Consider the following 20,425-nt stretch of genomic DNA (forward strand, 5'->3'; position numbering starts at 1 on the left):
CATAGATTCCTATACACAGGGCACCAGCACACCTCAATGTAGGCAAGCGGCTTACCCCAGACTCCTGTTCTCCCGGTCAATGACTCTGCTGCCCCGCTGTGTATACGTCACAGTCTTTGCAGCGGTCTGTGTCTCAAACCTGTATGTGCACCTGTCTCTCTGTGTTCCTCACCTTTGTATGTATGTATGTATGTATGTATGTAGGTCTACCATTGTATCTGTTCTCCCATTTGCTCCAACAACCTAAGGTACACGTGCACCACCCCTTCCCTTCATATCGGTGTTCTGGTCAATGTGACAGTCAAAAACCAGTGACAATCCGAAAATACTACACCCGTAAGTGCCATAAGAAAACTGCCACCATATCATATAACTAGATTATCTCCACAGAAAACTTTTGGCCTATGGGGCCATAAAAGAAATTGCTGAGACTCTAGGATGTTGCGATTCAAGAAGTTTGGGAACAAATGATCTAGAGTAGCGGTTCCCAAACTGTGCCGCTAGGTACGTACCCGGGTGTGCAGCAAGGCTATGGCATTGGTGCTTTGGGGTTGGTGGTCCATGACCCAATTCAATTATTTACGGTCAATGTGTTAGATAAAACCAGTGCTAGTGGCTGCCAATCATAAAACACATAAACAATCAGAAGCATAACTGTGCACCACCACACAACTAATTGTGCCTAGCGGTGATCTAAGGATCACCGCTAGGCACAATTTACTTCATTTCATTATTTTATTTTTTTTGCAAATTTATCAAATAAAAAAAGTTTTATCCTAGGATACCGTGAAAAAAAATTCTAGGGCGCCATGATTTTAGTTCAAGCACTGACCTAGACTCTAGAGGATTTTCGATTATTACCTCTAACCCCCTAAATCTACCTAACAGGTCTTCACACATTATTAACCCTTGACCTGTGTAATGTGATTCCCATCCAGAAATAAAACAATATTAATAATTAAAATACTAGTTAAAAGTCTGTCAAAATGACGGCTTCTGTAATATACTTTCACTTTGAGCTGTGACAGTTTTTCGCCACAAACTCTCCACCCCCAGTCCCTATCTGCTCCTACCTCCAATCTCTGTCTTCACAGCTCCCTCTCTCCATATCCAGCAAGTTTGAAACCGATCAATGTCCCTACAAAAATGGCTTTCGCTTTCTGTTATGACATCTTTTAGCACAAAAGGGAGTAATTTGGTCCGTTGAGTGGCCTCTAGTGGTCAGTGGTGGTACTTCACCTCGGAGGTGAGGAGTAGTAAACCTTTTATAAGCTTGTGAGCAGGGCATTCCTACCTCCATTACTGTTTATTACCCAGTTTTGTTATATCTTTGTGTGTCCAATTATAACGCGCAATGGAATTTGATGTGCTAGATAAGAAACTGTTAATAAATGAATAATAGTACAGGTTTTGTCTGGAAAATTCACATGGTTATTACCAGGCATCTCTAGGTAAACGAGAACGATGACTATACTAATATTCACCAGAGAAACATGTACACCATAAAAATAAATGTAAACATTATAAAAAGTTGACATCATTAAAACCTAGAAAAACAAGAACTAGGGAAAACATGACTTGGTTTCCCACCGCGCGCTGTTTATTGTAATGCTGGATGAAAGTATATGGAGTTTATCACACGTATCTTTGGAGAAACTTTGCAGCTAAAAATAAGTTTGAGCTTATTTTCCTAAAGACACCACATCCGACAGTGTAAGCAAAGTCAGTGTATGCTGTGTGCTTTATTCATTATTAGCTAAAAATAACGGGGGTTTAAGAATACAGAATGTGCCTGTTCCATTGGCCACCTATGTACAATGCGGGAATGTGAGACCTTCATACAGCGCTCTCTGTTCCTACGTTAGGCCTCCGGCCTTTTCTTTCATTCCAACTAAATTTGGCCCCAATTTAAGCAGTTTAACAGGTACTTGTGTACTAGCACGGCGCCCCGATAATTAGTCGCCCGATATTTTAATCGCATGCCATACACCCGATGGTATGCGATGCGATTTTAACTCTTAACTGCATTTAACTGCTTAAATGCACCCCCACGCCACCCCCCAAGTATAAACGTGAACCCAAAGCGTGGCGAGCGGCGGCGGTACGCGTCCTACGACCTTTTCATACCCCCACTATCCAAGTCGGCGTGGAGTTGAGAATAGAAAGTGTGGCGAGCGCAGCGAGCCACCGAGCCCGAAACGTGGCGAGCGCAGCGAGCCCAGCGAGGGGACGCAGATACCTGTGAAGACCGCGAGAGGACGCTTATACCTGTGAAGGTATCCGCGGGGCTCGCTGCGCTTGTCAAGCTTCGGGCTCGGTGCGCTCGCCACACTTTCTATTCTCAACTCCACGCCGACGTGGATAGTGGGGGTATGAGAAGGTCGTAGGACGCGTACCGCCGCCCCTCGCGGGCCCGCTGCGCTAGCCACGCTTCGGATTCACGTTTATACTTGGGGGGTGGTGTGGGGGTGCATTTAAGCATTGTAAGCACCCATTAGGGTGCTTATACAATTTATAATCGCATCGTATGGCATTGTATACCATATACAATGGCATAAAATTTAAAAATTGTATGCCATTGTACAACATCGGCCGATATCGCGCCGCATGCGATATGGTCTGCGATGCGATGGGCGCCGTGCTAGTACACAAGTACCGTTGAATATTCTGCATGTCATGTGAATGTCATATTTTTAATCGGGAATTTCAGCTTATTTAAATATATATATACTATAAATATATATATTGCAAAAATGTACTGCAGCAAATTATTTACATTTTAGGATATTTACAAAGCAAAGGCATCTATGTACTAAGCCTTGGAGAGCAACGAAGTACCAGCCAGTCAGCCCCAAACTGTCATTTTTCAAGCACAGCCTGTAACATTGCAACTAGGATTGGATTGTGCAAATAAGCATATACAGATGTGTCCTCATAGATCATAGCTGCAGTTACGCCAGGTCTGGTGAGAGTTTGTTAGTATTGGGTGTCTTAGTTGTAAAGTAATGCAGCTAGGACGCACAAGGAGGCCGTGCGGAATAATCTGATTACAGTATATATACTGTATGTGTATGTCTATGTGCAAATAAGTCTCTAATCTGCATATGAAGTGCAAAAATCTAGCAGCTGCAGTAATACACAAGTATCGAACATCAAAATAATCATCAGCACTGACTCCTGGTCGGTCCAAGTTGCAGGAAGTGGTGTCTAAAGGGCCATACACACCGAGAGATTTGTGCCAGAGATTCATTTCAGCATGAGAGATTTCAAATCTCTCACAGAAAGTATTTAGGCGACTTCAGGGGAATAAAAAAAATTATTCAAATTTAAATAATGGGTTGGAGTAAAGCCAGGGGCGTAACTAACTATTTAGCGCCCCCCCCCCCCCCCGCCGCACATTTATTCGCCCCCCCCCCCACACACACACACACACCTAACCTGCCCCCCCTTCTTACCCGCGGTCTGCGTCTCGCCCGGCTCTGTCGGGACCTTCCTGACGTCACGGTCCCGGCCGGCTCCTGCTGCTACAATGAAAATGGACTCTTAGAAAATGGCTGCCCCCATACTGCAGACAGAAAACTGTCTGCAGTATGGGGGCAGCCATTTTCTAATTGTCAGTTTTCATTGCAGCAGGAGCCGGCCGGGACCGTGACGTCAGGAAGGTCCCGACAGAGAGCCGGGCGAGACGCAGACCGCGGGTAACTATAGCCCCGCAGCCCCCCCGGCGGCGCCCCCAATTTCTCTGTGTAAAGCCTGGGGGAGTGTCATCTTCATTTGTCTAGAATAGAAAAAGAAATAATGTAAAAAATGGCTGGGGTGCCCCCAGCAAGCATGACCAGCCCCGGCTCTGAGTCCGTCCTGGTTTCTCGAATACTAGGGGAAAAAAATGAAATAAGGTCCCCCTATATTCAAAAGACCCAGCACGGCCTCTTGGAATAGTCTTGGTTCCCAAAATACGGGGGACAAAGTGAGTGGGGGGTCCCCTGTATTTTGGGGACCTGCACCAGGCTCCACTAGCAGGGGGCATAATGCAATAGCCAGGGGGTCCAGTGGCCAAAGCATTACTAACCCTTACTAATCAGTCCAGGCCAGGAATTTTTGGGGAGGTGGGGACCGCCCCAAATAAAGGGGTCCCCCCTCTCCAGGGCACCCCAGGGCTATCCCCTGCACCCCTGGGCAGCGGGTGCAGGGTTGATAGCTGGTTTAAACAGTAATATTGTCCTTTACAGTAGGACTACAGGTTCCAGCAAGCCTGCCCCACATGCTGGTACTTGGGAGAACCACAGGTAGCAGCATGTGGGGCATTACAGGCCCGTCGGTACCTACAGTATATCCCCCCAGTAAAGGAAATATTAAAATAAAAACACAGGTTTTAAAATATTTTACTAAACTGCATCTTCTCTCTTCAAAACACTTCGAGACTGGGCTGACTTATGGGCTACGCAGAACTTTCATATAGGTGTTCAATCAAGTCTGAATCTTTATATTAAGCACAATTGGGCGTGAAAACCGGCCACAACTGCTGCATTCTAGCATTCAGTGCACAGATTCAGACTCAGTACCACACAAATAGGCACGTCGCGAATCATCGGGCGGGTATCCAAACATGGGCCACAGCTGTCGAGCTGCGTCGAGTGACCCTGTCCCGTTCTCGGTCTGCTCGATCGAGAAAAAGCAGGCGAGATTCAATGTCCCGCCTGCAGCGAGACGAGAAGGGGGCGTGGCCGCATGCTGCGGCCGGGAAGAGGCGAGCTGCAGCCGGGAGCTCAAAACTTCTCCGGCATTCTCGGCACAACGAGCCCGAATGCTTGTGAAATCGGGCTCGTTCTGCCAAGATACCCTGTTCAATGATGTCGAGGAAGACAGCATTGAATAGGGCCCGCAGCCATCTCCCCCATCGGGAGATGGCTGCAGGTCATTGAAAACCCCCTTAAAGCTGAGTTGTTGCAATATACTGTGACTAAGATGCACAGTGAAGACTATGCAAAATAATTAATGCATAAAACCAGGTGCACCAAGAAGAGATGTTTGGCATGATTGCAGCAATAGTGTATGCAGATATAACCTATCTGCACACATTCATACCCAAATACTTAGGAGTCCAAAGTAAACATTTCTCCAGAAACTAGTTGCAAGAACCTGCTGGAAATTTTACAGACTCTGTTGGAAGAATATAAAGTACGGTACTAGCAAAATTAGGGAAATGTTTTACAGGATAAGGTAGTGCAGTAATATTGCTGGATCTTTACTTGCGGCGGTTGCGTGTGGCCATCCTGCGGGCGTAAAGTTTACGTAAGAATCATAACAAACTGCTTTTACTGTAGAGGGACAAGGCAGAGATTTACATCTGCCGGTGCTGCTGGGATAATCCAGAAGAGACGTACTTAGCCAGAGTGACCATAAACATGTAATGACAAACCAGAGAATATGTTTGACATTTTTGTGCTGAAGAATTTGTTTTTGTTATCATTGCCACATGAAGATATATGCCCAGCAATTATACCCAGCACCGAGAATAGATAATAAAGACACGTTTGCAACGCACCACCAAGAAAGTTTTAAGGGCACTTCCTCAGTTGTTGAGACTTTTAAGAGATCGGTTAGTCATCTTTTTACTACACGCCTCAATTATTTTCTTTAGTTCTAAATAAAATCTACAATTCTGTTTACAGCTTTGGAAGCTTTTTAACAGCCAAATTGCAAACAATTTAATCTAGCTCTGTCTAGTAAAAATAACATGCCACTGAGAGATAAAAAATTTTATTTTATTGGTAAAAAACAAAAAAATAAAAAGCTTCCTACAATTTTTTTTTTTTTTTTTCGAAGGGGTTCTTTCCAATTTGAAATCCATAAAGGCTGGTTGTAGGAATTAACGACCAGGCAGTAATGGTTTATTTATATTATGTTCATCAGACGGCCTTTATTCGTTTTGAAATTTCGATCATGAAAGCTTAATGTGATTTCCATTCAGTTTCAATGCCAATCAATGCACTGATCTTTCTAGAGGTTAATCTTTACCGATCAATCTCGTTATCCCTGGTCGGCTGGTGACTACCGGAGAAATAAAATGTCAGCTGACTAATCAAGAACAAGAACTACGCTCTTTGCTGTAGTAATATCACATTACGGTGCCCACTTCTCGTAAAGTCACACAGTGGCTTCAATAGGAGCTTCAATTACGAAGGCAGTAAATAGGGATAGACGACAGATGGGGGTGTGTCTTATTCGCAGGAGGACGCACAAGCAGCTTCTGCTGATTAAAACCGTAAGTGGCATGTATATGTTGTGTAGGGATAGATGACATAGGGGGAGATGTATCAAATGTTGATAAAGTACCAACCAATCGGCTTCTCACTTCAATGTTTACAGGCCGAGTTTGAAAAATGAAAGGTGGTGACTGGTTGGTATTTTAGTTCTCGCTAAGGTTCGATACATCTCTCTCCATGGTTTGGGAGAAGAGTCATGATAGAGTAAGGAGCTGAGCACTAAGACATTGACTCGGCGAGTTATAAGGAAACTTGGTACTTGTTTCCTAGCACGGCCACACCGATATCAATCTTGAGAGTCTTGAGCATCGCGTCGCATCGGTGGTTTTTTTGTATGGTAACGATGCTCCCGACCGATAAGATACCCCCGATATAGTTATGTACTCACGATGTGTTTTTTTCGCGTCGGTTTTCATATCGGCATCTTGTTGATTGAGTCGTGGCCCTTTTAATTGTGTACCCCCGACCGACGCGATACTACCGATTTACTTCTTTTCTCACGATCTCTCTATTAAATCGCGTCGGTCGCGTCGCATGTTTAAGTAAAACCCCCCGATGCTCACGATGCACACGATTTTCATCTGTCCCATTGGCCCAACGATTTTCCCGCTGTTTAGGCCCATTTTAATAGGCCCAATTAATCTATATAGTCCGACCCCCTATAAAATCTACCTAGTAACATATGTTTTAATGTGTTGGAGTGTGTGTTTCTATGTCAATATGAAATCTTCCCTCTGTAATCTGCTCAGTTACAGCATCAATGTCAATATTTATTGTGATAGTCCGGCCCCTTACTTTGACAGCCCCTTCTGTTCTTTTTTCCCCTACTGCCTTTGTGGGTTTGTCTCGGTAGGAGTGAGACGTGTATTCAGTTGCTGGTGATTTCTTGGCTGATTGATCCTTTGCTGGTGATATCTCCCTGATTGATCTTGTGCTTTGAATACTATTTGCTGTTGTTCGTGAGCCTTGTGCTGCGGATTGCTGCTGTTCCAGTGGATTATTGCTGATCCTGATTATTCTGCGATTGATTTCTGCTGATCCTGACCCTGAGCCGTGCTGATCTTTAGTCCTGAGCTGTGGATTGGTCTGCTGTGGAGTGCTCTGTGGGTGATTTCAAGACCTCTGAGATGGCTGAGGTGAATATGTTCTCACTGCCTACAAGTGAGGAGGAGGCAGTGGCGTTTCTGCAGCGCCATCATCTGCTGCCATCAGAGGCTACATGCGACAATGGTCATCCGATGCGGCTGAATTTGAAGGAGACCATGTGGCGCTGTAACGTGAGGGACTGCCGTTTGAAGAGGAGTCTGAGAGCAGGACTGTTCTTTCCTGGCTGTCGTTTGCCTTTCGCAACGCTGGTCCGCTTCATATTTTCCTGGGTGCAGGAATATACCAGCATTGACTACTGCGAGAAGAATTTGTCCCTCTCTAAGAAGACGGCTGTCCTGTACAACAAGTATATGAGGGAGGCCTGCCTGCTGGACCTCATGGCGCAGCCGCAGCGCCGGATCGGAGGTCCCGGCATGATTGTCGAGGTGGATGAGACCCTCTTCGTCAAAAGGCAAGCCAATGTTGGCCGAGTACTGCCCCAGCAATGGGTATTTGGTGGCATATGCAGAGAAACTGGCCAATGTTTCGCCACCAAGGTTGCCACTCGGGACGCCAACACCCTCATGCAAGCTATCCTGCAGTTTGTGGAGCCGGGCTCTCATGTGTACACTGACTGCTGGAGAGCCTACAGTACAGCCCAGCTGAATGCTGCAGGATATGAACATGCCCAGGTCAATCACCGTTATAACTTTGTAGACCCTACAACAGGGGTACATACCCAGAATGTTGAACGGATGTGGGGGGCATGTAAGTGGCGGAATAAACGCCACAGGGGCACCGCCAGGCATATGCTCCAGAGCTATCTGGAGGAATTCATGTGGCGGAAGAGCCTGGGACAAGAGAATCCTTTTGCCCGCATACTAATTGCCCTGACTTTATTGCCCAAGGACTCTTGAGATTTACCCCCATTTCTGTGTCCCCCATTAATGCTGATGTCATATGTTTTGTTTGCCATTGAAGTTTTTCTATTTTCAATTCAAAAGTAAATTTTCAAAAATGCTTTTAAAACACTTGTGTTTCTTGTCTCAGGTGAATGATTTGTGATGGATGAATGCTATGGAGTCACACCACCACTATCCAAATAATTTTTGGAGCGCGGTGAGTGTAGTGGAGTACTAAGTTAAAATCGTGGTAAGCGCAGCAAACCCCAAGAAGCCTGTGTGGGTTATTAACATTATAATTGTCATAGGCTTCTGGGGCTTGGGGCCCTCACCATGGTTTGGACACAGAGAACCACTTTTTTTAAGCATACTAAGCATGCTCAACTTTAAGTTGACATGTTTAGTCGACATGTCAACATGATACACATGTTGACATGTTTAAAAGCATATCGCGTCGGCCGCAATGTACTGTGAGCTTAACAGCTCAATGCTGCCGACCGACGTGACATGTACTTGATTAAGCACTATATAGTGCTTAATCAAGATCTTAACATGTCCGTCGCGTCGGGGCCGTTTTACAACGGCTCCGAGCGACAAGACCGATCAGTATAAGCACTATAAAGTGCTTAATACTGTTCTTAACATGTCCGTCGCGTCGTGAGCATTTTACAATGGCTCGGACCGACGCGACCGATCAGTATAAGCACTATACAGTGCTTAATACTGTTCTTAACATGTCCGTCGCGTCGTGAGCATTTTACAATGGCTCCGACCGACGCGACCGATCAGTATAAGCACTATACAGTGCTTAATACTGTTCTTAACATGTCCGTCGCGTCGGGAGCATTTTACAATGGCTCCGACCGACGCGACCGATCAATTTTGAAGTAACTCCCTGTATAACGCGCTACACCGTCAATATACAAAGAAATATCGCGTCGGTCGGTCTTATGCATTGTCGTGAGCGTAACATCACCGCCCGACCGACGCGATTTTTCTGCCTGCCGGAAAAAACGCGCCAAAAGCACTCTGGGGAAGGACATCAGCAGCCATTTTGATGGTAATCAGTGAGCACCACGCAGCAGCTGTGTCTGTCTCCCTGCCCCTGCACAAAACAGTAAGTAGATTTACAGACTTACTGAGCATAGGTGGGCCTTTGGGTTTGTGAACAATATATACAGGCTTAGGAGGGTGGGGGGGGGGGGGGATTTGGAGGGGTAGGGGTGCTTACTGTGGTTATACATGTGTCCTTCATATATCATTTGTTTGAGGATTAGAGGTTTATCATTGGCTGTATAGAGTGGATAATGCTTATGTTCAAGGGGTAGTGCTTATCTAAATAGCTATAAAGTGTTTATGTGCAGTAGTTTATGAAGTGTATGACTTTAGTGTCAAGGCAATAATGATAATATGGATTACACAGGTTTATGTATATCATGTGCCTGGAAATGATGTACTGTGTGTTATAATACATACAAAATAGTCTGTTGTTTCTGATAGTAATGCATGGTGACATAGACTGTAATGATTTCTTGGTACATATTTGTTAAATAGAGCAGTTTGAGGTGTGTTGTGCTTGTTATTGAAATGGTGCAGCAGGCAGTATGCTGTGTCTACTTTATAGTAATTTGCATGTAAAGTGGTTGGTAATTGAAGTGTGAAATGGCCCCCACAATTGTTAACACCACCCCCACTATCCACGTGAACCCGAAGCGCGGCGAGCGCAGCGGTACGCGTCCTCCGACCTTTTCATGCCCTACTATCCACGTCGGCGTGGAGTTGAGAATATAATAGTGTGGCGAGCGCAGCGAGCCACCGAGCCCGAAGCGTGGCGAGCGCAGCGAGCCCCGCGAGGGGACGCGGATACCTTCACAGGTAAGCGCGTCCCCTGGCGGGCTTCACAGGTGTCCACATCACCACGGACACCTGTGAAGCCCGCGAGAGGACGCGCTTACCTGTGAAGGTATCCGCGTCCCCTCGCGGGGCTCGCTGCGCTCGCCACGCTTCGGGCTCGGTGGCTCGCTGCGCTCGCCACACTATTATATTCTCAACTCCACGCCGACGTGGATAGTAGGGCATGAAAAGGTCGGAGGACGCGTACCGCCGCCCCTCGCGGGGCTCGCTGCGCTCGCCACGCTTCGGGTTCACGTGGATAGTGGGGGTGGATTTGTATGTCATTCCATTTTGATTATTGATGTTTTTTTTATCTGTTTTGTGGAATTGCAGTTGCGGTTATCGGTGAATCTGATAAATAATATTTTGGAATATTTTGGAAGCCAATTCCATCTTTGAACAGAATAATGTAAGTTGTGCTTAAATTGTGCTTCTAAATAATTTGTTAATGTACCTAAAATGACTTTTTTTCACAGTGTACCAGCCCCACTATCCACGTGAACCCGAAGCGTGGCGAGCGCAGCGAGCCCCGCGAGGGGCGGCGGTACGCGTCCTCCGACCTTTTCATGCCCTACTATCCACGTCGGCGTGGAGTTGAGAATATAATAGTGTGGCGAGCGCAGCGAGCCACCGAGCCCGAAGCGTGGCGAGCGCAGCGAGCCCCGCGAGGGGACGCGGATACCTTCACAGGTAAGCGCGTCCTCTCGCGGGCTTCACAGGTGTCCGTGGTGATGTGGACACCTGTGAAGCCCGCCAGGGGACGCGCTTACCTGTGAAGGTATCCGCGTCCCCTCGCGGGGCTCGCTGCGCTCGCCACGCTTCGGGTGCGTGTGTATGGTGGAGGGACACAAATATATAATTACTTCTGTTGTCAAATGTGGTGTAAATTGCATTTATTATATCATATGCTATCAATATCTCAGATAAAAATTTTTTTTTTTTTGCGGATTGTATTTCAGTTTGATTGTGTTTTTTTGGCCGTTTAAGGGAATTAGTTTAAAACTCTTTTTTTTTTTACACCTGCTACTGACTGAGGTAAATATTTTTTTTTTTTTTGTAGTGTGTTAATGAATAACAGTGCAGTGCGTTCATTTTAATAGTGTAAACCTAATTTTTTTTTTTTTTTTACAGAATGGCCCGTGAGGTTGATAGAAACATCATGAAGAAGTTGATCGATCTCTACAAAGAGAATAGATGTCTGTGGCGACAAGATCACATGGATTTTCACAACCAGGCAAAGAGGAATGAGGCCTTTGGGAAGATCTCGGCCTACGCTTTGAGACGTGTCCCTAATGCAAACGTCACGTGGGTCCGAAAGAAGTTCACTAATATGCGGACAGTGCTGGTGAAGGAGCACAATCGGGTCCAGCAGTCGCGATCTTCAGGAACTGACCCTGCAGATGTGTACCAGCCGAAGTTGTGGTACTACGACCGTATGCTCTTTATTGTGGAGGAGCAAGGAAGGAGGGAAGCAGAGGGAACTGCTACGGATGAAGACTCTTCATCCACTGCACAGGAGAGTGCTGACGTAGCAGTTCCCTCTGAGTCGTCGCAGCAGGGTGAGTCGTTGTCGGAGGTGGCGCCTCCTGTGGTGGCGAGCACCTCATCAGCTCCCCCCAGGAGGCGTAGAAGGAGACGGGCGACAAGACCTGCTGCTACCGGCCAGGAATATTGCTGCCCATACAAGGAGGAAGCAGTAAACAATCCCTCAGATGACTGCAAAATGTTCACGAATCATGTCTGCGCAGAAATGCGAAAGTGGAAAGGATCAACCCAACACCACTTTAAGCGTGTGCTGTATGGCCTGATGTTGCAGGCAGCAGAGGATGATATCTGTGCTGACTGCAACGGAACGTCATGCCGCAATGCGCACAGACAGCCACCACGCCCACACCCACATCACCCCCCCATGTTCAGTGCGCCGGTTGCTCCTCCGCCTGCCCCTTACTATGCGCCGGGACCCCCTATGCCACCTCCCACTGATCCCTCGACTTTGCCTGGTGCTGTGTACTCCGCATTGCGGAATGTGCAGCCCCCCACCCCAGGCGAAGAGCGTTATTCAAATTATTAATTCGGCTAATTTGACTTTTAATTTATAATTTGGCAGCAATGTTCTTGTTTCTCTTCCTTTCTGAGTACTCTACAATAATAAGTTTTTAGTCATGTACTACAATTTTGGTTGGTGAACGTTGCAGTGCGGTCTTCCTGAATTTTGCGATGGCTGTACTAGTTTTGCTCCTTCACTAACCACTGTTCTGCATATTTGTAACTTCTTTTGGATTCATGTGATTGTTTGCATTAGTGGGCACTGTTTTGGAGTGTGCCGTGATCTTCCCACGCCTCATTTCAATTTGCCTGGTTGTGATAGCCAGGCATCTATTCTCTTTGTACTGATCGATCAACTTCTTCTGAGTTTGTATTTTGTGTCTGAAAGACATTCATATTGTTAAAAAAGAAAAAAAAAATATCAAAAAGAAAAATGACAAAAAATATAAATAAAATGACAGTTATATTGTTAAAAAATACAAAAAAGACAAAAAAAAAGACAAAAAAAAAAAGAAAAAAAAACATATTTTTATTTATTTATTTTTTTGTATGTTATGTTCTTCAAATTTTTTCACGTAAAAAACAAAATAAAGGAAAAAAAAAAAAATTTAGTTCAATACGTTACAAAAAAGAAAACGTAAAAAAAAATCAACTTTTAAATAAAAGTGTTGAAATCTATTATCATGTGTCGTGTCATTTATTATTTAGGGTGTAAATGTGTGTTTAAATTTGAAGCAGTCATGTGAAACCATGAGATGGGTGCTTGCAATAGAAAATATTGCGTCGCTCGCATCAGGGCCATTGAATAATGACATTCAGTGCTCCCGATGGGACCGATAGTTCAGGTGTAGTTTTAAATAGTGTGTAAATTGTAAATGGGTGCTTGCAATAAAAAACATTGCGTCGCTCGCATCAGGGCCATTGAATAATGACATTCAGTGCTCCCGATGGGACCGATAGTTCAGGTGTAGTTTTAAATAGTGTGTACATTGAAAATGGGTGCTTGCAATAAAAAACATTTCGTCGCTCGCGTCAGGGGCATTGAATACTGACATTCAGTACTCCCGATGGGACCGATAGTTGAGGTGGCAACTTGTAAATGTGGGTGTAAATGTGGGCTTGTATTGGAAGCAGCCATGTAAAACCATAAAATGGCTGCTTTCGATAAAAGAAAGCTCCCAATGGGACCGATAGTTGAGGTGGAGTTAGAGGTGGAGTTAAAAATAGGGTGCAACTTGTAAATGTGGGTGTAAATGTGGGGTTGTATTGGAAGCAGCCTGTAAATGTGGGTGTAAATGTGGGGTTGTATTGGAATCAGCCATGTAAAACCATAAAATGGCTGCTTTTGATAAAAAAATCGCATCGGTCGCGTCGGGGGCATTGAATACTGACATTTAGTGCTCCCGATGGGACCGATATATGTTAAAACACCCGATATCGGTGAATGCTTCAATTATCGCGTCGGTCGCGTCGGGGACAATAAATCCTGTCATTTAGTGCTCCCGATGGGACCGATATCTGGTAATCCACCCGATTTCAGGAAAATCTTCAATTATCGCGTCGGTCGTGTCGCGGTAATTGAAGCATGGTACACGATACACAAGATTGGCAAAAATCAAGAGAATCGCGTCCGTCGGGGGTGATCGCGGCCCTTAAAGTGCACTAAATAAGAGCCGCGACCAATCCCGATTGTGGCCGTGCTAGGAAACAAGTACCGGAAACTTACCTGCACGTTGAAAAAGGAGGAAACTGCACCCCTCTTTCCTTGCACTCTCGCACGATCCGCTCTTTAACATTCCGACACAGATCTAGCACCCTGCAGCAAAGAGGAGCAAGAATTTAGTTGGTTTTTGGAACTATAAAAATGTTACTCCTGCTACACAATATAAAGAAATCATGGTTGGGTTCCATAATCCATTGCAAGCACCGTTTTTTTATTCACTGTGTTATGCTGGGTACACATTTGGTGATATACATATCGATATGTGTGAACCTATATCATTAAATGATATATCACTCAAAGTATTATATTAATGATATATCGCTCATAAAGTATTATATTAATGATATATCTCTCAGAGTATTATATTAATGATATATCGCTCATAAAGTATTATATTAATGATATATCGCTCATAAAGTATAGTGCCAGGGATAGCCAACTCCAGTCCTCGAGAGCTACCAACAGTTAACATTTTCCAGGTCTCCTCACAGAATCACAAGTGAAGTATTTAGCTCCACCTGTGGATCTTTTCAAATGCGTCAGTCAGTAATGAGTGCACCTGTGTAGCTGTGAGGTGAGCAGGAAAACGTGAGCTGTTGGTAGCTCTCGAGGACTGGAGTTGGCTACCCCTGGTTTATATCATTAAAGACCTCCCCCTGTACAAGCAGTTCAACGTTGACTATTTATTTATTTATTAACAGTTTCATATATAGCGCACACATATTCCGCAGCGCTGTACAGAGTATAGTTGAACATTCATATCAGTCCCTGCCGCAGTGAAGCTTACAATCTATATTCCCTACCACATGTGCACGCACACACAGACATTCTAGGGTTAATTTTGTTGGGAGCCAATTAGCCTACCAGTATATTTTTGGATTGTGGGAGGAAACCAGAGTACCCGGAGGAAACCCACGCAAGCACGGGGAGAATATACAAGTTCCGCACAGTAGGGCCATGGTGGGAATTGAACCCATGACCTCAGTGCTGTGAGGCGGTAATGCTAACCATTACACCGTCCATGCTGCCCAATATATCAACGACTGCATGCAGGAGAGGAGCAGTGGGGGGAGACATGACTGAATAATATAATAACTATATTGTTTAGTGTGTATGCAGTAGATCGTTCACCTGGGAGTACAGCGGGAATCAGTGACGATATCACTCATCGAGCGAATCGTCTAGTACCCAGAAACGCATTAGCCAAATTAGCAATTACTTTTGATGTAGGTTATTTTGCCCCCACTTTTACCTATACTCATAGTTTACAAATTAAATAACATAGAATGTTTGCTTAGGGGGAAAGAACCGCAATTGGAACATTTCTGCAAAGAGAGATGGGAAGGACGTTGTGCTCATATAAGCGAATCGGCATAAACCCGCTGGGCGAGTAACGGAATGGGGTGATTATAGTGGTGGGACATGGGAGAATGAATATACAGGATTTATGCGGGCACAAGGGTGGCACATATTATCTGCCTATATATAAACTTGTTTTCCAATCCATTCTGATCTAATTATAAAAGATTCTGGGCCAGATGCACTAAGCTTCAAAAGTGATAAAATGGAGAGTGATAAACAACCAACATATTATTATTGACATAATCATCATCCGTTCGCAGGCGGGGAGAAATCATTCGATGGTCGGTGACCATCGGATGATTTCTCCAGCGCTCGCAGTTCAGACACTCCTATATGGCGACTCTAAACTGCGGGTGCCCTGTGTGAGGACACTGTGGGCAGCAGACATCAGCTGACAGCCGCCCGCGTCACGGACACATTACCATAAGAACTCCTAGCGTTCTCATGGAACGTCCATGAAATGATGGGTGTTCCCATATGGTAATGAGGCTGCCCGGCGCCCCCCGCCCGCTGTGTAGGGTGCACGCACCCTGCCTCTGCACATGTGTAGAAAAGCGTCTGCGCAGACACACACCATCGGTCCTCTGTGCGAATGCCTGGAGGACCGAATAAATAAGAATAAGGTCCTAAGAGCTTTGAGACAGAGCTGCTCACTTACAACATAAGCAGAGACCGCAGCGAGATTCCATACATGATTGTAATGGAAAAACAAGACATTACTTTTAATAAACCCACAGTACAGAACACACATATTTTCTTAGACAGACCATGGAATATCTCCTAGAGCAGAGTAAGCAGACTGCGATAGGAACTGCACGACATGATGAAATGTTTACACGGTCACTGTTCTCTACTCATTAAATCACATGCAGTATCTCACGGTTTGTACGGCATTAATAACACAGATCAACACTTTTGCCAATCATATTAGTGGGATTTTCGGGGGGGAACTTTGTGGCGTTGATGCAAAATAAGACATTGGTTTGCTGGAGGGGCTCTGATTTATTAGATAAACACAACAGACAAGTAAAAACTGCTCAAGTGCCAACGGTCATTGGCCAATCACTTACTGTATATACAGAGGGAGGATATTCTAGAATGATCGTGGAGGGAAGACCTAGAACACTCATCTGCCTTACCTTTAGTTATGATTCAATGGGTATAACTGGGCATAAGATAAGTGTGGCGTGTAGATGGAAATGTTGGGTATTCTGGGATAGGAGTATGCAGAGATGAGGCTGATTCCAGACTGAACTTTTGCAACAAAGCAGCTTACACGAGCTGATGTACAGGGGCTGCGTGGCAACAGGTGTCGTTCCTCATCTATTTTCAAGCATGCATTGCGACCAAATTGTGTCCTCGATTCATGTTTGTAATTAAAAGCAATTGACTGGGCAAAACCATATCGCACTACAGGTAGGGCCGATGTAACATGTGCAGAAACCTTTTGATTTGGGTGCGTTCTATTTCTGTGCAGGGTAAATACTGGCTGCTTTTGCATGTAGCCCGCAAATCTTAGACAACTGTATTTCAACTTTGCAATTGAGATCTCAGTTAGAACCCACCTCACCCATCTGCCCCACCTGCAGTTCAGCATGGTTTTAACCAGTTGCTTCTTCTAGAAAGCATTCATTAAGTACTTTGTAGAAAATGAAAGGAAGAAGCTGATTGGTTGAACGTTTGATACATCTCCCTCTATGTGCAGACACCTGTATGACATACATTTAGTACTGTTAAAGAAACAATGTAACTCAATAGTTTCAATGGTCTCTTACCTGTCCCATGGTACAGAGGTCTCAAATGACTCGCCTATCAAATAGTAGTCCATGCCGAGGTCCTGCCAACACAAGCAAAACATGGGGGCACATTATAAACACGGTTCATAGATGCCACTTGTCAATTAAATTACCAGGACTTTTATTACCCCTAATTATGTAAAGGATATAGGACTGTGCAGTAGGGTAATAAAGGAATGCGCTTCTAATGGAAAGATCAAAAAGGAGTTGGCAAGATGGGCGGCATGGGATTTGGGGTTTAAAAACCATGAAGTGGTCAGAGGTTCCCAGTGCAGCCCCCGGCGGGTTGCGTGACTGCTGACCACATCACGCTGCACAGAGCCGCACAGCCGGAAACAGAGGCAGCTGGGAGGAGTCTGAGGTCGCCCTGCATTAGACTGATCCCAAAATCCCAGGATTGGAGTTTCCAATCCCAGAAATTTTAGGGCCAAGTGCCGGGATCACACCTATTCCGATCCTGGGATTAGTCATCCTGGTCAGCATGTTCACTACCGTCATAAACTCATTATTGACCTTAACAGAGGCCACTGGACAGCCATGATCTTCTACGACTACAAGTGCACCAGGACCCTTGTGTTGATGTGGTTAAAAGGATTTCTGCATGGGAGGCGGTTCCTGGAAGACGAAGCAATCTGACCTGTGCCCACCATCACTAAATACAACGCAAATTAGAAGCAATGCCAGTGATGTGCCATTCCGGATGGCACTAAACATTAGTCTACATTTCATTTTATACCTCGCACCCCATAAAGGCCCACACTCACTGGGCGACTTTGAGCTGAAAGCAGCTCAGTTTTATCCTTTGAGCCTTCAGCTTAAAAGTCGCTCAATGCGTACGGGGCAGCGATGAGTGCTGATGAGCGATCCTGCGTCATCGCCAGTGACCGCCGCTCATCATTGAAAGCAGTCCACCCCCAAGAAAATCACTTAAAAAAACGCTCAGTGGGTATACACTGAGCGATCTTCAACTCAGCGATTTTCCCCATGATTGCGGTGCATACACGCTGGGCAAAACCGCCCAATGTGTATGGACCTTGAAGGTGTGCAGAACAATCAGCATTGTAGACAGTATTGTAATGAACTAATATGAAAAAAAGCTGAACGCTGAGGCATTATACATCACCATGTTGCCCCTTATTGAACACATCTTTACATTTATAAGAATAGAGCACAGAAACAAGAGATTGCCGACTCTCGGCTGATGTAGAATTAGCGCACTTTAACTCTGAACGATTCCAGTTATTAATGGTGCTCTGTTATTGGATATCTGTGTAGCAGAAATCCGAGTGCAGCAATGAAGCATGCAGGACAGGAAACATTAAACTTATTGAATGGGGTCTCTTACTGCTGTGACTGAACTGACATGTGCACCAATCACCGGCATATTTATCCCTACAACATCTGCACATCCTGATTTAAATAATCCTTTATGTGAATTATATGGGACAGGGAAAAGCATGAAGAGAAGATGACAGCATCTGCGGGAGTAGAAACATGTGCAGCACCATCTTAAAAGGCCTCCTTTCTGTATTCCTTAGGGTCAGAATATGTCAATATTCACACTGGTGACCGGACAAAGAGGGGAGGAAGAGACGAGCGACCTACCCGAAGGTAAGCGATGACGAATGTCAGCATGTAACCTCGCTGCCCATTATCCTCGCCTGCTGCCAGACCGCTGCAATTGTAAAGATGGTCAATGATTAGCTGGGTGTTTATGCACAATCATTACATTCTAGCCCATCAATAGCGGGGAAGGAGAAAATAACATTTACAAAGCTCAAAGCAATGTGGTATGAGTACAAGAATTCTATGCCATTAGTACAATGTAACAATGTATGTCATTAAAATTCCAATCACTCCATTTATAAACGGTGGTCTTCGAGAATTGGCCACGTTTCTGCGGTAAAGAAATGCACCGAGCCCTAGGTTTACCGAGAGTTCTCTTTTCCTTGGCAAAGAAATTCAGGCGTTGGATTTGGCACAATAAAAGTATACACATACGCACTGGCAGAATGATCTACAGTGATAAATCTGGATTATACTGTGTACCGTGGGCCGTGCATCTGCATAGTTACCCAGTTTCCAAGACGTCCATCTAAACTGGACATCAAGGATCGGTGATCCATCGGGGAAATGGGCTCCTTAAGTTTGGGGTCAAAGTACAACCAAATGGGTATGGGTCATAGGGTCGACACTATGAAGGTCAACATACATACATTAGGTTGTAAACTAAAGGTCGACACATGAAATATGTCAACATGGTTAAGGTTCGCACAAGCATTAGGTCGACACTGGGAAGGTAGGCAGTCAAAAGATCTACCTATTTTTCCCCCCTCATTTTTCCATAAGTGTCCGCTGGCCATGCTTCGGGCTCGGTGCCTCGCTGCGATCGGCACACTATTATATTCTCCATCCACCCCCTAGTGGATGGTAGCATATGAAATACCACCAGTTTTGGGGAAAAAACATGAAAAATTCACATTGTCAACCTAATGCTTGTGAAGACTTTTGGACCCAGTCAACTTTAGCCAGGTTGAACCCAAGTCTTGTGGACCTTCAGTGGTTAACCTAATGTATGTCTATGGCCTATTCGACCTGTTCTGAAGTTTTTTCTGCTCCTTTTTGATTTTCACTATTTTCCATTCAGTTTACTATTCGATGCGCATTCGATTTGCTATTCACTCTCAGAGTCCCTGATCCTTCAGGCAGGAGATTGAAATTAAATCGAATGCAGCAGTGAACACATTAGATTTCCAGTAGATGGTCTCGCCTGCCAAGACTTTTTTCGATTCAATTTCCACTACACAGGAGCACGCATTGGGATCGAATCTGCATCGAATGCTAATAAAAGCTTTCAATTCGATGTTGCTTCTGTAACCAAAATCTAATAGAAATATTGTGCATGTCTGCACACGGTGCGATTTGATCCCAATTTGGGTTCGAATCGAATGGTATGCAAAATCAATTCGATTTGGCTATAAAGTACAGATCTGTACTATATAATCTGGCCTGACAAGACTATATTTCTATTCGATTTACACTACACGGGAGCGCGCATTGGAATCAAATATGCATCGAATTTAGAAAACCATTCGATTTTCTATTTCATTTTGGTTCTATAAGCAAAATCGAATAGAAAAATAACGCATATCTCACCGTGTGTACCTAGTGATGAGAAAAGAAAGGTAGAACCAGGAATGAGCAAGTAAGTAGAGGTAGTTAGATCGCTTCATTTGATGTCTTCTTGCACCATTACTAAGCTACCCTATTATCTGCAGTATTTTTTCTTATAGGGCCTACACACATGGCGATATGAAGGCATTTTCTAAACGACTTTGCTTAGTTTGGCAA

General features: G+C 44.8%; 1 protein-coding gene across 1 annotated transcript in view; it reads right to left on the reverse strand.

Annotated features, from left to right (window-relative positions):
• The window catches only part of AGPS (alkylglycerone phosphate synthase), a 172,905-nt gene that overhangs the window by 35,434 nt on the left and 117,046 nt on the right, over window positions 1-20,425 (reverse strand). The window contains exons 15-17 of the mRNA XM_083154721.1: window positions 18,680-18,749; window positions 17,054-17,115; window positions 13,920-14,009 (exon numbers count right to left, since the gene is read on the reverse strand). Coding sequence (XP_083010847.1) covers window positions 13,920-14,009; window positions 17,054-17,115; window positions 18,680-18,749 — 222 coding nt within the window. The remainder of the gene's footprint in view (window positions 1-13,919; window positions 14,010-17,053; window positions 17,116-18,679; window positions 18,750-20,425) is intronic.

The sequence above is a fragment of the Crinia signifera genome, chromosome 7 (assembly GCF_055691185.1).
Source record: "Crinia signifera chromosome 7, ASM5569118v1, whole genome shotgun sequence".
NCBI lineage: Eukaryota > Metazoa > Chordata > Amphibia > Anura > Myobatrachidae > Crinia > Crinia signifera.